Source organism: Planococcus citri, chromosome 1 (genome assembly GCF_950023065.1).
Source record: "Planococcus citri chromosome 1, ihPlaCitr1.1, whole genome shotgun sequence".
Taxonomy (NCBI): Eukaryota; Metazoa; Arthropoda; class Insecta; order Hemiptera; family Pseudococcidae; genus Planococcus; species Planococcus citri.
In genome coordinates, this window is record NC_088677.1 from 20,112,048 (window position 1) to 20,127,040 (window position 14,993).

Consider the following 14,993-nt stretch of genomic DNA (forward strand, 5'->3'; position numbering starts at 1 on the left):
TAAACAACGTTAAAAAAGCCCAAAAATTTGAATTCATAGTCTCAAAAGAACGTGGACTTCGACATAAATAGACTTTTTTTTCAAAAATTTCATATTTAACCTCCTCTGCGTGCATAAATTTGAGTTTAAAAATAAAACTACTCAAAAATTTTGAATTCAGCGTCCTTAGAAACGTAGCTTTCGACATGTTGGACGATTTTTTTTTTAGATTTCGAATTGACCCCCCCCCCCTCCTAATGACCGAATTCAAGTTTTTCAAAGTGAAACGACCTGAAAATCTGAATTCAGTGTCCTTAGAAACGTAGATTTCGACAGGTTGGACGATTTTTTTCAAAATTTCGAATTTGACCCCCCCCCCCCCCTCCCCCCATGACCAAATTCAAGTCTTGAAGTGAAACGACCCGAAAATCTGAATTCAGCGTCCTTAGAAACGTAGATTTCGACAGGTTGGACGATTTTCAAAAAAAACTCGAATTTGATCCCCTTTCCTCCCCCTTCCAATGACCAAATTTAAATTTGAAAGTGTATATTGTATAAACCCAAAAATTTGAATTCAGCGTCCTCAGAAATGTAGATCTCGACATAAATTGGGCGTTTCTTTGACAATTCGATTTTGACCATCTTCTCCCCCGCCACACATTTTTACTTCAGCTCGCGAAGCAGTCGAGAACTTGCACACATTGCCAAAAATACCGTCACGATTCAACGACCTCGAATTAATTAATCTCGAAATATCTCAAAAAATGCAATTTCTGAAAACTATTTTTTCGCTCAGACCCAATTTCGAGTTCTGGAGGAAATGAATTCGTCGTGTTGACCTTTCGATTCACTCCCAAATTCGGCGGTTCTGTTAGGTATTCAAAAAAACATGCGTATCGTATTAACGGCAAATTGTTTATGCAATTTCATCGTCATCATCTGTTGTTCAATCCAACGAATGTTGGTAATTCGCTGGTTTGGTCGGAAGTTACATTTTTTTTTTCATTTTTGAAGACGATTTCCAACTAATTCAAGGTTGTAGAGTCCAAATCCGGCGTCATTCAGATCTTCGCACCGGTCGCTCCTTCGTTGAAAAATTTCCATTTTGTTTTGAAAAAGTACAATTTTTTTCTCAATAATATTAGATTATTGGTATTCTGCAAAAAATACGACTCTCGAACGATTTAAATTTTTTTGAAAACGACAAATTCATATGTACTACATAATTTGGTTGTACTCAATTTTTTCAAAAAAAAAAATACTAGCAGCTAAAAAAGCACGAAAAGATTTTTTTAAAAATGACAAAATTTGTGAGAAAAACATTCTGATGCAGCAAAAAATTATTTAAAAAAAAAAGTATTATAAATTTGAAAAATGTTCTGAGAAATTGAACTATGTAGAAAACGAGACTTTTTGGCAATAAATTGAGAATCTTTGAAATTATCAATTCCTGGCATAAAAGCAAGGGTTTTGGATAATTTTTGAAAAAAGAAAATTCTTTTGGAAATTGACAAAAAACAAGACTAACAATTTCAACAAAAAGCAGGACTTCTGTCTTATTTGCAATTAAAAACAAAACAAAAAACATGATGATTCCTCGCTACCTTAGTTGAAAATGGGACAGGTACTTTCAATCAACTATCGATTAAAAAAGTGAGACTTTTGGATTTTGGTAGATAGAACATTTTGAAATTTCAAGAAAACAGGTACCAGGTCATTTGGCAAATTTGACAATGGTGCGATTTTTCGAAAATTTTAGGCAGAAAGCGAGACTATGACCCTGCAATTCGTTCTCAGCGTCCTACTCCAAAATATGCAATTTTTAAAAATAATTTTTTTGTTCACTTTGTAACTTTTCAAAAAAAAATAAAATGAGATAATTTTTTGGTCTTTTTCTGAGCCTCAAATTTGACCATTTTAGGCAAATGAACACCCCTCTTGAAAGAATTCGACATCAGAAAAGAATTCACAACGTTTATAAATCTCTCTCTTTCTGATCCAAATTTTCTTTTCACTCGATTCGTGGTCCTTTTCTGAGCCTCAAATTTGACCATCTTCAGCAGATGAGCACCATCTTGAAAGAATTCCAACGCCAAAAATAAACTCACCATGTGTACAAATCCCCCTTCCCCCTTGACCTAAATTTTCACTCGATTCGCAACCGAATTCGAGAGATACGTGGAAAATCATGCAGCTCGTATTAACGGCAAACTGGTTATGCAATTTCATCAACACAGGGCCCTGCTCGTGAAATCAACATCTGTAAAGTGAATTTGCTGGTTTGGCTGCAAGAGGACATTTTCTCCCCAATTTTGATAATAATTCCAGACATATTTCGAATACCTGGCAAACCAAACGTGCAGGCAAAAGCGAACGAGCTTTCCAGCAGCTCTGGCAAGCGAACAGCTATCTAGCTGAGTCGCAGCCATTCATGCTTCCGTCCGGGTGGCCGAAAGACGAAGTTCCAACAGGAAGAGGACGAAGACGAGGGTGAACCGAGCACCAAGGCTGGTGAGGAAAGAGGAATAGGTAAATGTTGCAGCTGTATAGATTTTCAGTTTGCGTTTGCTCGTAAGCATATTACGAATACGAACGACGTACGATGACGGTTAAGTGCAGATTGGCAGGAGGAGGGGGGAGGGGGCGTTAGGCTGCATGAAATTCAATAATATCAACCTCGAGTTTCGCGCTTCGGTTTTAGTTTAATATCGACACGTATCGCAGAATGGTGGCGTTACTTTGTCGCGATTTTCTTCTTTCTGGTCGTCGTCGTCCTTGTTATCATCATTGTTGTTATTACGATTATCGTGTAATATACTCGTAGTTTTTCAGTTCATCGTATTGGTGATGCGAACTTTTTTTGCTCCAGCAACGACTGCACTTTGTCATCTTAAGGCTTGCTAGTCCTGAAGGTACCTAGATCAATTTACCAAACGGAAGTGTACTTCAAATTCCAGAAAAAGAGGGATATAAACAAGTGGTTTTCTGGCAAGATATCGTGCGACGTGTCAACATGATCGGTCGACTCGAAAACAGTTGCAATTTGACCCTTTAGGGCTTTTCAGAAAGATTTTGAAATTTTTGGAGCAATCTGAGAACTTGCTGGAGGCTCCGAAAAGGCCGAATAGCGATTCATTTCGAGTCAAGGGATCGTGTAGATAAGCCAGACGATATTTTGACCAAAAAAAAGCTCATTGAAAGCTTTTTAGAAAATTAAATTCTTTTCATTTTTTCTGGAATTAATAAATTGGTCAAAAATTCACTGTTGAGATCACACGCCTGGAATTTCACGATAATCACATAAAACCGTTCGGAAGGTGTCCAATCAGGAACGACCAAAGTTATTCATGCCATAGATCAATTATAGACCATTCTAGAGCAATTTGAAATTTCTGGAGAAAATAAAAAAAATCTCTGGAGGCTCCAGAATGGCACAACATTGACATTTGTTGATGGGTAGAAGACGAATTGCAGAAATTATTTATTTTCGTTCAATTTGATCTGAAAAATGGTACAAAATCACCATTATAGCAGATTTATCAATTGATTAAAATTTTTTAAAATTTTCCAAAAATCCAAAAATGACAAATAAGTGAAAATACCGGTATTTTTGCACTTCTCGATAAACTAAAAGAGACTAAACTGCCACATAAATTCGCGAACAAGCTTTCCAAGAGTGTATTTTTCACCAATTTTATCATTTTAACTTCATCGCACGCTTCAATGTTTACTATTTCATCGTCATTTTCATTCATTCAACAAAATCGACCAAATTTCTGCTTTCGCTCTGATAACGCACGAGTGTCGACTTGAAATTTCATGCGTCAAGTTGGTACTCAAAAATATATCGATCGGCAAGGCGCAAAAAAGATGCGTGTTTGAATGAACCAATTTTATTAGAACACTTTCGAGAAAAATCGTATCATTTCATTCGTAATGAGATTGTAATTATAGTAAAATTTTGTTTAGGTGAAATTTTTCCAATATGAGTTGAACAAGGACAATATGAAGTATCAAATTTATTTATTCGTGGTTCTGTTTTTCATTTTTCTATCCAACGTCAATGGTAAGTAGTCATTTTTCTCTCTTATTTCTGTGGACGTTCCAACAAATGCACCTTGAAAGTTGATGCTACTGTAAAATCATTCGTTTCTTTTTACAGTTTCAACAGGTAATAAGATTAGTGAAGCAAATCCTGATGCTAAAAGATTATACGATGACTTATTGAGCAACTATAATAGATTAATCAGACCTGTAGAAAACAATACGGAAAAACTCACCGTTTGGTTGGGTTTGAAATTGGCTCAGCTCACCGAAGTGGTTCGTATTGATATAATATTCTAAAACAAAAATCAAAAAAGCAAATTCAATTTTAAATTTATTATTTTTTTCTATAGAACCTCAGAAATCAAGTAGTAACAGCTAGCATTTGGGTAGTGCAGGTATGGCCAGTCATTAACTCATTACTCAATTCAGAAGCAGTTGAATTTACATGTTGGTTTACTCATTCAATAACACTTTCATTTTTAGAAATGGTTCGATTATAAATTGAGATGGGATCCGATAGAATACGGCGGTCTGGAAAAAATTATTGTGCCTTCTGAATTAATTTGGTTACCTGATATTGTTCTATACAACAAGTAAGTATTTCACTATGCAGATGCCTTCCAGTTAACTGCTTTGCGACAGTATTTATATTCGAAGGTCGTACTCATTTTTTTGCAAAAAAAAAAGTCGAAAAATATGCAAGACGAGGGCCAACCATTCTAATTTGGAAGAAAAATCACAAAAAAGCCAAACATTTAATCGTCAAATTTTTGACATAAAAACGAGAATTTTTGGCATAAAAGGGAGGCTTTTAAAAACAATTTTTGGCAGAAATTGAGACTTTGTGAAATTTTTCTGTAGGTAATTTTTGGATAAAAAAAAGTAGACGTTTCGAAAATTTTATGGCAATTTTGGACATTATTGAAGGAAAGAGCAAAAAAAGCACTTTTTTTGAAAAATATTACAACGGCGAAATTTTTACAAAAAATGTGATGTTTCAAAGCAATTTTTGGCAAGAATTGATTTTTTGAGATTATTTTTTTGCAACAAAAGGAGGCAATTTTTCTGTAATTTTTGGTTAAAGGCTTTTTGGCAATTTTGAACATTGAAGTGAAAAATTTTGGGCTTGAAAATTCTGGAATTTTTTTTGCAAGAAACATGACAATTTTTTTAGTAAATTTTTGATCAATAAAGTGAGAGTTTATAAGAATTTTATGGTTACTTTTGGCATTTTACAAAAGTGTACAAGATTTTTGTTGAAAAATAGACATTTTTTTGCATAATTTTTCCAAAGAAGGGACTTTTTTTGAAAATTTTTTACAAAAAGCGAGACTTGGACAATTTTAGCAAAAATTGCGTCTTCTCTTTTGGATATTATTTTGGAGTATGGACATTATAGATAAGAATTTTTGGCATTTTCTAGCAAAAAAAGTCTCAAAAAAATCAAGTCTTTTTGGATGTTTTGAAGTTTGGATATCAAAGTGAGAATTTTTGGATTTTTTCTGGTAAAAATCGTGCGATTTTGACAATTTTTGCAAAACGCAGGTTTTTTTTTTAAATTTTGTTCAAACCAATTTTTGAGAAAAAATTGATACTTATTGGAAATTTTTGCAAATGAACGAACAATTTTCAGTAATTTTTGACCAAAAAAGTGAGATTCTTTTGGGAGCTGTTGTGACAATTTTTGTTGAAAAACTAAACCTTATGGCAATTTTTTGTGAAAAGGGGACATTTTTTGGATTGGAAAATGTTGACAAAAAATCAGACTTTTAGTATCCTAATGAAAAAGCAAGGTTTTTTGACAATTTTTTGGCAGTTTTATGGACATGAAAAAGTGATGATACTTTTTGGCATTTTCTGGCAAAAAAAATAAATGAGAGATTTTTACAATTTCAGCAAAAGGCAGAGGTTTTTAGACATTTTTTATGCTAAAAAGGTAACTCTTTAGAGCGATCTGCGGAAAAATTGACCTTCTAAAATTTTTTTTGCAAGTAAACGATCATCTTTGGGGAAAAAGTAAGATTTCTTTATCAATCATTTTTATGAAATTTTGCCACTTTTTTCTAAAAAAAAAGACAAAACTTTCTGAAAATCCTATGGCAATTTTGGAAACGTTGCCATTTTCTTATCAGAATAAAATTCAGACATTTTCTGTCAAAAAAAATTTGAGAGATTTTGAAAGCTCTGGCAAAATGTGCAGTTCTTTCTGGCATTTTTTGGTTAGAAAGCAAGACTTTGATGCAAGTTTTTCGTAAAAAAGTTACGACTTTTTGGTAAATATTTTTTGGCACTTTCAAGATTTCCTAACAAACAAAAATTACTTCTTTACAATTTTTGAAGAACAAGTTGAGATATCTTGGTTCTTGCAACTTTTTTTTGGTAAAACAGTGAGTTTTGTTTCAATAATTCTAGAACCAAAGCAATGCTTTTTGGCAATTTCGGGCACAAACGTGAAAATTTTGGCATTTCCTGGCAAAAAATAACATGAGAGATTTTGAAAACTTGAGCAAAATGCAAAGCTTTTTTTGGAAATTTTCGACAAAAAAGCAAGACTTGGAAGCAATTTTTGGAAAAAATTTGAAGTTTCAAAATTTTTGGCGCTCAAGGAACAATTTTCAGAAATTCTTTGTAAATGACAACATTTCATGGCAATTTCGACGAAAGCCTAGACTTTTGGGTTTTATAATAATTATAAAAATTCCAATGACATTGTATGGCATTGTTAAGAACAAATCGCAGGAAAAATGATTATTAATCGTAATCAGGTATACCTAGTGACTTATTCGACCACGTGTGCTTGCTTTTTAGTGCTGATGGAAATTTTGAAGTAACACTGATGACCAAAGCTAACTTGAAATACGATGGGGAAATCGTCTGGGTACCTCCAGCTATTTATAAATCCTCGTGCGAGATGAACGTTTTGTATTTTCCATTTGACGAGCAAAACTGCTTATTGAAATTTGGCTCTTGGACTTACAATGGCCTTCAAGTAAGTTTTTTTTCCACAAATCATTTCGTTGCAGTTAGAATGTAGTAAAATGGTAACTATTTCTATTATGTTTTCAAAGGTTGATTTGAAACATATCGACGGAGTTAATGACTCTACTATGGTCGACGTTGGGATCGATTTAAGCGAATTTTTATTATCAGTTGAATGGGATCTGCTCGCAGTACCTGCCACCAAAAACGAAGAATTCTATCCTTGTTGCACAGAGCCTTATGCTGGTAGGAAGTCAAAATCATACGAGTAGGTAATCGTTTCTGTAAGTGTAGAAATTTCATTCGTTTTTCTATTTTTCAGATATCACTTTCAGCATATTGATGAGAAGGAAAACGTTATTTTATACGGTGAATTTGATCATTCCTTTAGTCGGTATTACATTTCTGACCGTTTTGGTGTTTTATTTACCATCCGATTCGGGAGAAAAAGTAAGACGATTTTTTCCTTCCATTTTCATCATTTTTAATAACCATAAAAATAATGAAATTTTTAAAAAAAAATTAGGTAACGTTATGCAGTTCGATATTGGTATCGCTGACTGTGTTTTTCCTCCTGTTAGCTGAAATTATTCCCCCGACGTCGTTAGCTGTTCCACTATTAGGAAAATATCTGCTGTTTACGATGACGCTGGTGACTCTGTCAATTTGTGTCACTGTGTGCGTGCTAAATGTGCATTTCAGGTAACGATTCAACTAAATCAAACACCCACATTTTTTATATTGCAGCGCTCGTACTCGATTTTTTTCAATTATAAGTCGCTTTGGTAACCAAAAAGTTGAAGAAAGTAATCAAAAAGTTACCAAAAAAGTTACAAGTCGTGAGCAAAACATTTCAATGTAGAAAAAAAATTTACAAAAGAGCCAGAACATTTCATGAAAAAATGGAATTTTTGGCTATTTCAAGCAAAAAAGGCAAGGCTTAAAGCAATTTCAGGAAAAAATGGAGGCTTTTTGAAATTTTTCGTTATAAAACAACAATTTGTCATCAATTTTTGGGCAAAAAGTGAGACCATTTGGAAGTTCATGGCATTCTTAGAAAAAAACAGCGTTTTCCAACAATTACTCCTTTGCAACTTTTGTTGAAAAACTAAAGTGACCTTTTTTGGAAAAAATTTACAAAAAAACAAAACTTTGACAATTTTAGGGCGTTTAGGTAATTTTGGACAAAAAGTGAGAATTTCTGACATTTTCAGGCCAAAAAAACCGCGATATTTCAACATTTCAGCAAAAAGCAGATTTTTGATAATTTTTGGCAAAAAAACGAGATTTCAAAGCAATTTTTGGAAAAAATCATAACTCTTCGGAATTTTTTTGTACACAAAAACGGTTATTTTTTCATCTACTTTTGGCCAAAAAAAGGTAAGACTTCTGATAATTTTTTTTGACAATTTTCAATTTTCAACACTTCCAATAGAAAACCAAGTTCTTCAAAACAATCATTTTCTACAAATTCTTGCTGAAAAAGTGAGAGTTGCTTGCAAATTATTTTGAGAAAAAAAGAACCTTTTTGGAAAAAATTATTATTACAAAAGTGACACTTAGACAATTTTAGTCAAAAACTCAGGCTTTTAGGCAACTGGACATCGAAATGAAAATTTTGGACATTTTACTGGCATAAAACACAGATTTTGAAAATATTACCAAAAAGCAGATTTTTTTAAACAATTTTTGGCAAAAAAGAGAAATGTCAAAGAAAATTTTGAAATCAAATTGAGACGATGTGAAATTCTTTGCAGACAAACAACAATTAATTCATCATTTTTGGCCAAAAAAGTAAGACCTTTTGGCAATTTAGGGCATTCATAAGAAAAAACCAAGTTTTTTAAAGTAGTCAGTTTCTAAAAATTCCGGTTAAAAAAGTGAGAGTTGCTTGCAAATTATTTTGAGAAAAAAAGAACCTTTTTGGAAAAAATTATTACAAAAGTGACACTTAGACAATTTTAGTCAAAAACTCAGGCTTTTAGGCAATGGGACATCGAAATGAAAATTTTGGACATTTTACTGGCATAAAACACAGATTTTGAAAATATTAGCAAAAATCAGATTTTTTTGGCAATTTTTGGCGTCAAAGAAAATTTTGAAACCAAATTGAGACGATGTGGAATTCTTTGCAGACAAACGACAATTAATCAATCATTCTTGGCCAAAAAAAAGTGAGACCTTTTGGCAATTTATGGCATTCTTAATTAAAAACCAAGTTTTTCAAGCAATCAGTTTCTAAAAATTCCTGTTGAAAAAGTGAGAGTTGCTTGCAAATAATTTTATAAAAAAGGACTTTTGTGAAAAAAATTTACAAAAGCGAGATTTTGGCAATTTTAGCAAAAAAGCTATAGGCTTTAAGAATCAGAACATTGAAGAGAAATCTCGGATATTCGCTGGCAAAAAACATAAGATTTTGACAATTTCAGCAAATAAGAGATTTTTTGGAAATTTTTGGCGAAAAAGCGAAATGTTCAAGAAACATTTGAAACCAAAATGAGACTGTTTTAAATTCTTTGCAGAAGAATGATGATTTTTCAGCCATTTTCGGCCAAAGAGTGAGATTTTTTGACAATTTATGAAATTCTGAGAAAAAATCAAGTTTTTCAGTAAATACTTTTTCCATTTCTGTCGAAAAAGTGAGACTTTTTGCAAATTTTTTTTTTTGAAAAATACATATTCACAAAGCGAGACTCCGGAATTTCTGCAAAAAATATACTTAGGGCTCAAAAAAATGTCAATTTTGATAATTCTAACAAATAATTGTGTTTTTTTGGCAATTTTTGGCACATATACGAGTTTTTAAATCATGTTTTGGAAAAAAATTGAGACTTTTGGCAATTTTTGGAACTTCAAAGAAAACAAACAATTTTTCTGAACGTAACTTTTTTTCGCAATTTTTATTGAAACGTCAAGACATTTTTACGAAAAATTTTCGAAAGCGAAATTTAGTCAATTTTAGCTCAAAAGCAAGGCTTTTTGGCACTTCTTTGGCAATTTTGGACGCACAATTGGGAATTCTTCATATTTCATGGCGTAAAAACGAGATTGTGACTATTTTAGGTACAGGCAAATCTTTTTTGGTAATTTTCGGCGAAAAAGCTATACATTAAAAAATTTGTGGAAAAAATTGAGTTCTTAGAATTTTTTCAAACAAACGCCAATTTTTGGTGAAAAAAAGAACTTTTTGGCAATTTTTGGCACTTTGACATTTTTAGAGAAAACTCAAGATTTTTATGGAATTTTTAGCAAAATAACAACAGTTTTTCTGTTATGTTTGGTACAATAGTGAAACTTTTCAGAAAATTATTCTGCAATTTTTGTTTTAAAAAAGTCAGACTTTTGTCAAGTTCTTTTTATTTTTAGTAAAAAACTCGACTTTTGTTGGAAAATATTGACAAAAGTCGAGACTTGGACAACTTCAGCAAAAAATAAAGGTTTGTTGGCGATTTCTGAAAATTGCTGGCAAAGAAACAGTGCTTTCGGACAATTTTAACGAAACTCAAGACTTTGGTTTTGTAACTCTAACCAGTAGAAAAAAAATTACAAAATTAATACTTTCGTAAATTATTCACATGTTGAAATAATTTTCATTCTTCAAAAAGTAGATCCTACATTTGGAAAAATTGAATAATAAAGAAAAAAAAAATTAAATTTGCTAACCAAAAGTTACTTTTAGGTGACTTAGTTACGTACTTGAAAAGTAAAACCGAGTACGAACCTTGATGCTGAATTCAATTCTGCCAAAACCGCGTTAAAACGATTATTATCATTTTTCAAGGTCACCAGCGACTCATAAAATGTCACCGTGGGTACGCAAGATATTTCTAGATATCATGCCTCCTTTACTAATGATGCGTAGGCCACCATATACTCTAGCCGATCTGTACGGACATAATTATCTGATGGGAAGCTCGGCGTATATCTGCGACGACGTTAGGTAAACGAATATCTTTTTCAATCTCAATGGTGCGTAATCTACCTACATATTATTTAAACCTTAGGGATAGTTTTAGCGAAGGGTATGGAGTCGATCCAAAAAACAGCAGTCCTCGTGAATTGACAGTAGGTTATGAAACTATGTCATCGATTTATAAATCTTCGTGTTCGAGAGAATCACATAAAGGACACGACTCTGGTAAGGAAAAACATGACCATATTTTCGATCATTTTTCTCAAAATTGTATTCACAATCTGACTCCACTAATTCGCAGCTCCCATTGATCCAGAAAATATTATACCACGTCATATGTCTCCCGATGTTCTCACCGCATTGCAAGGTGTTCGCTTCATTGCTAACCATATTAAACACACTGATAAGGAAAATGAGGTTTGTATTTCGAGTCAATTCATAATTACCTATATTCTGCTTTTGCAAAACTACCCAAGCTAAAAAGGGTGAATGTATTCTTAACTATAATCCGAACATTATACGTGAATTTCCAGGTGATAGAAGACTGGAAATACGTATCCATGGTACTGGATAGATTTTTCCTATGGGTTTTCACGATCGCTTGTATCGTTGGCACTTGTATGATCATTTGTCAAGCTCCATCTCTTTACGATAAAAGACAACCGATAGATCAATATTTCAACGGAACGAAAAAGAATTTCATCATTCCCGTACCTTTTGTTTACAACATGACGGCTGAAAAGGAAGATAGCACGTTTTAAGAGCTCAAAACACCTGAGAAATTGTGCTAATTTCACGTTACAAATCATATCTTGAAATCAGATGTACTTATACTTTTACCTACGCGTATTACATTTACATGTACCTAGTTCAAATTAGATAATAAAAATGCGACACGTGTTTTCAAATTTCAAAGATGATGTTGCAACGAAAAAAGGGTATTCGTGTAATTGCATAGGTGGCTTTTCGGCTCTAAGTTATAGCTTATCGTTATTAAATCAACTGGACGTTACATTGATTCAAATTTATATAGATCTGTTCAAGTCTTCCCAACATCATCTCACAAGGTGTTACACTCGTCAAAATCTTTCCTATACTTATAGGTATTACCCATGCCTTGTTATCTGTAAGTAGTACTTAAGCGTTAATTAGTGCTGCGGTCATCAAATTTTGTTGTTATTTTTCAAAGTTGAAGAATTATGCTGTTTAATATTTAGTGTAAGTAAATGATTTTTAAAAAACGTTGTTATAAATGTTCAATATTTTGCTTACGTATCTAATTAGATTTTGACGCGAGTGCGACTGAGTTACTATAAGAATAAGAGAAGATACTAAATTGTTTGTGAGTTACTACATATATTTTACTTTTTCATTTTTTTGACATTATTTTAAATAAATCGTTATAAGATCAGTGTTAAATATTATTTTGTTGATGTTTTCGTCACAGGTTTGATTATAAGCCATAATTCGCCTGAACTCGTCCAGTACATTTGTGATGACTAAATAAAAAAAAACACACACACACACACACACACACACACACACACAATTTGAACGAAAATTGGGAAATTTTTTCTACACAGTATATTATACAAATTTTTATTTTAAAAATGAAAAAATGTATCCTTCCATTTCGGGAACTACTGGCCATTCATTTGATTGGAAAGGACTCTTCATCGGAGTTGATCAATTTGGCTCATTGAAAGAGAATTACTCCAAGACCTTAGAACCAAATTTTCAGCAACCGAAATTGATTACAACGTCTTCTGAAGCGATTCTTAAATTGCTGAAGAAAAGTCAACTTTTGCTGGAAGCTCCAGATAGGTCTAAAAATAGGGGCAATCGATTCAGTGTGTCGACTTTCTGAATCATTCGCGAACGAATTGATTCGTTTAAGTGACTCGTTCGCGAACGATTCGTATAAGTGACTCATTCGCGAACGAATTGATTCGTATAAGTGACTCATTCGCGAACGAATCGATTCATTTACTCAATTTTTGATGAATCATTCGCGAACGAATCGATTCGTATAAGTGACTCGTTTGTGAACGAATTGATTTATTTCATTTACTCAATTTTTGATGAATCATTCGAGAACGAATTGATTCGTATGAGTGACTCGTTCGCGAACGAATTGATTCATATCATTTACTCAATTTTTGATGAATCATTCGAGAACAAATTGATTCGCTCGTTCGCGAACGAATTGATTCGTATGAGTGACTCGTTCGCGAACGAATTGATTCGTATGAGTGACTCGTTCGCGAACGAATCGATTCGTAAGTGACTCGTTTGAGTAAGAATTGATTCATTTACTCAATTTTTGATGAATCATTCGCGAACGAATTGATTCGTATGAGTGATTCGTTCGCGAACGAATCGATTCAAAAGTGACTCGTTCGTGTACGAATTGATTCATTTACTCAATTTTTGATGAATCATTCGCGAACGAATTGATTCGTATGAGTGATTCGTTCGCGAACGAATTGATTCGTATGAGTGATTCGTTCGCGAACGAATCGATTCATTCATTCAATTTTTGATGAATCATTCGAGAACGAATTGATTTGTATGAGTGACTCGTTCGCGAACGAATCGATAAGTGACTCGTTCGTGTACGAATTGATTCATTTACTCAATTTTTGAGGAATCATTCGCGAACGAATAGATTCGTATTCAGCAATTTGCCAATGAGCGTGAATTTTTGTCAATTTTTATCCAAAAACAAAAAACACGAGACTCAAAAGAAAGGGTTCCACGGCAATTTCTGGCAAAGAGTTAAGACCTTTTGTCACTTTTTGCAAAAAACGACTACATATTTTCTAGGATATTTTCTGTAGAAGAGCAAGACTTATTTGTGTAAAAAAAAAAATTTCAGTATTTATTTGCTATAAACGTGAGAATTTTTGGTCATAAAGCAACATCTGAAAACTTATAAAAAAGAAATTAGGTAGATACATTTTCTGCACTTTTTTTTCAAAAAGTACCTAAGACGTTTTTATTAAAAAAAAAAAAAAAGGCGACTTTGTAGCTATTTTTGACAATTTTGGAAAAAAAGCGAGACTTCTCAATTGCCAAACCACAAAACTAGAATTTTTGATAATTTTTGGAAAAAAGCAAGAATTACGAATTATTTTTTTAAAAAAAATACTTTTTGGAATTTTCGAAAAAAAAACACGAAAATTTTCAACAAAGGTAACGGGAAACATTTTTTGTCAATTGTTGGCAAAAAGCAACTCTGACAATTATAGCAGAAAAATAGGGCATTACAAGTAATTATTCGCAAGAAAGCGACACTTTTGAAAAACCTTCATCATCCATGTCGAAGGTTTTTAGAAAAATGGTTCAAAATGAGAAATGAGACATTAACATTAGGTACAAAAAAGCTCGGAAAAGTATCCAAATGGTAACCAAAAAAGTGACAAAACATTGAAAAAAAAACTATTTCAATGTAAAGAAACATGACCAAAAAACAGGGGACTAATTATGCAACTTCTTGGCAATTAATTGAAATTTTCTACAATTTTTGGCAAAAAAATCATTCAAGAATTTTCAGTAAAAACTGAAAAAGTGATACTTCTTGGCAAATTTCTGGCGAAAAAAAAACAGGACATTTTAGGCGATTCTTAAAAAAAAAATTGAAAAGTGAGAATTTTGGTGAAAAAAAAAATAAAGATCAAGATTGCAAAACTATGGAAATTTTAGAAAAAAGCAGAACCTTTGGTCAGGTATCACTTTAAAAAAGCGAAAATTTTTGACAAAAAGTAACACTTCAACTTTCAACTATTCTAGCAAAAGAAAAAGCTTTTCGGCAATTTCCGGCAAATAAGCTCAACTTTTGGGCTATTTTCTTTCAAGAGGCTCTTCAGAATTTTTTGGGAAAAAAATGAAATTTGGCAACTTTGCTAAAAACCGAGAGTTTGTTCAGTTTGTTGTCAATTTTTAGCAAATGGAATTTTTTGCAAAAAAAAACAATCCTCCGCCATTTTTTTGAAAAATTTAAAAAAAATTGACAGAAATTGTCGTTTTTTCAAAAAACTGTCAATTTCTTGGGGCAAAAAAAAAAATGATTTTT

General features: G+C 32.6%; 1 protein-coding gene across 2 annotated transcripts; it reads left to right on the forward strand.

Annotated features, from left to right (window-relative positions):
* The first annotated feature begins 2,656 nt into the window (after positions 1-2,656).
* LOC135849760 (acetylcholine receptor subunit beta-like 2) lies at positions 2,657-12,337 on the forward strand. 2 transcript variants are annotated; one of them, XM_065370329.1, is made up of 13 exons: positions 2,657-2,891; positions 3,949-4,045; positions 4,142-4,299; positions 4,377-4,421; positions 4,510-4,619; positions 6,835-7,015; positions 7,095-7,251; positions 7,328-7,455; positions 7,532-7,707; positions 10,787-10,945; positions 11,010-11,143; positions 11,220-11,335; positions 11,452-12,337. In XM_065370329.1, the coding sequence occupies exons 2-13, from the start codon at positions 3,985-3,987 to the stop codon at positions 11,677-11,679; spliced, it is 1,653 nt and encodes a 550-aa protein (XP_065226401.1). In that variant the 5' UTR covers positions 2,657-2,891; positions 3,949-3,984; the 3' UTR covers positions 11,680-12,337. The 2 variants fall into 2 exon arrangements, with proteins under 2 accessions (XP_065226401.1, XP_065226403.1); XM_065370331.1 differs by having other exon boundaries at positions 2,658-2,891; positions 11,016-11,143.
* Positions 12,338-14,993: the final 2,656 nt, after the last annotated feature.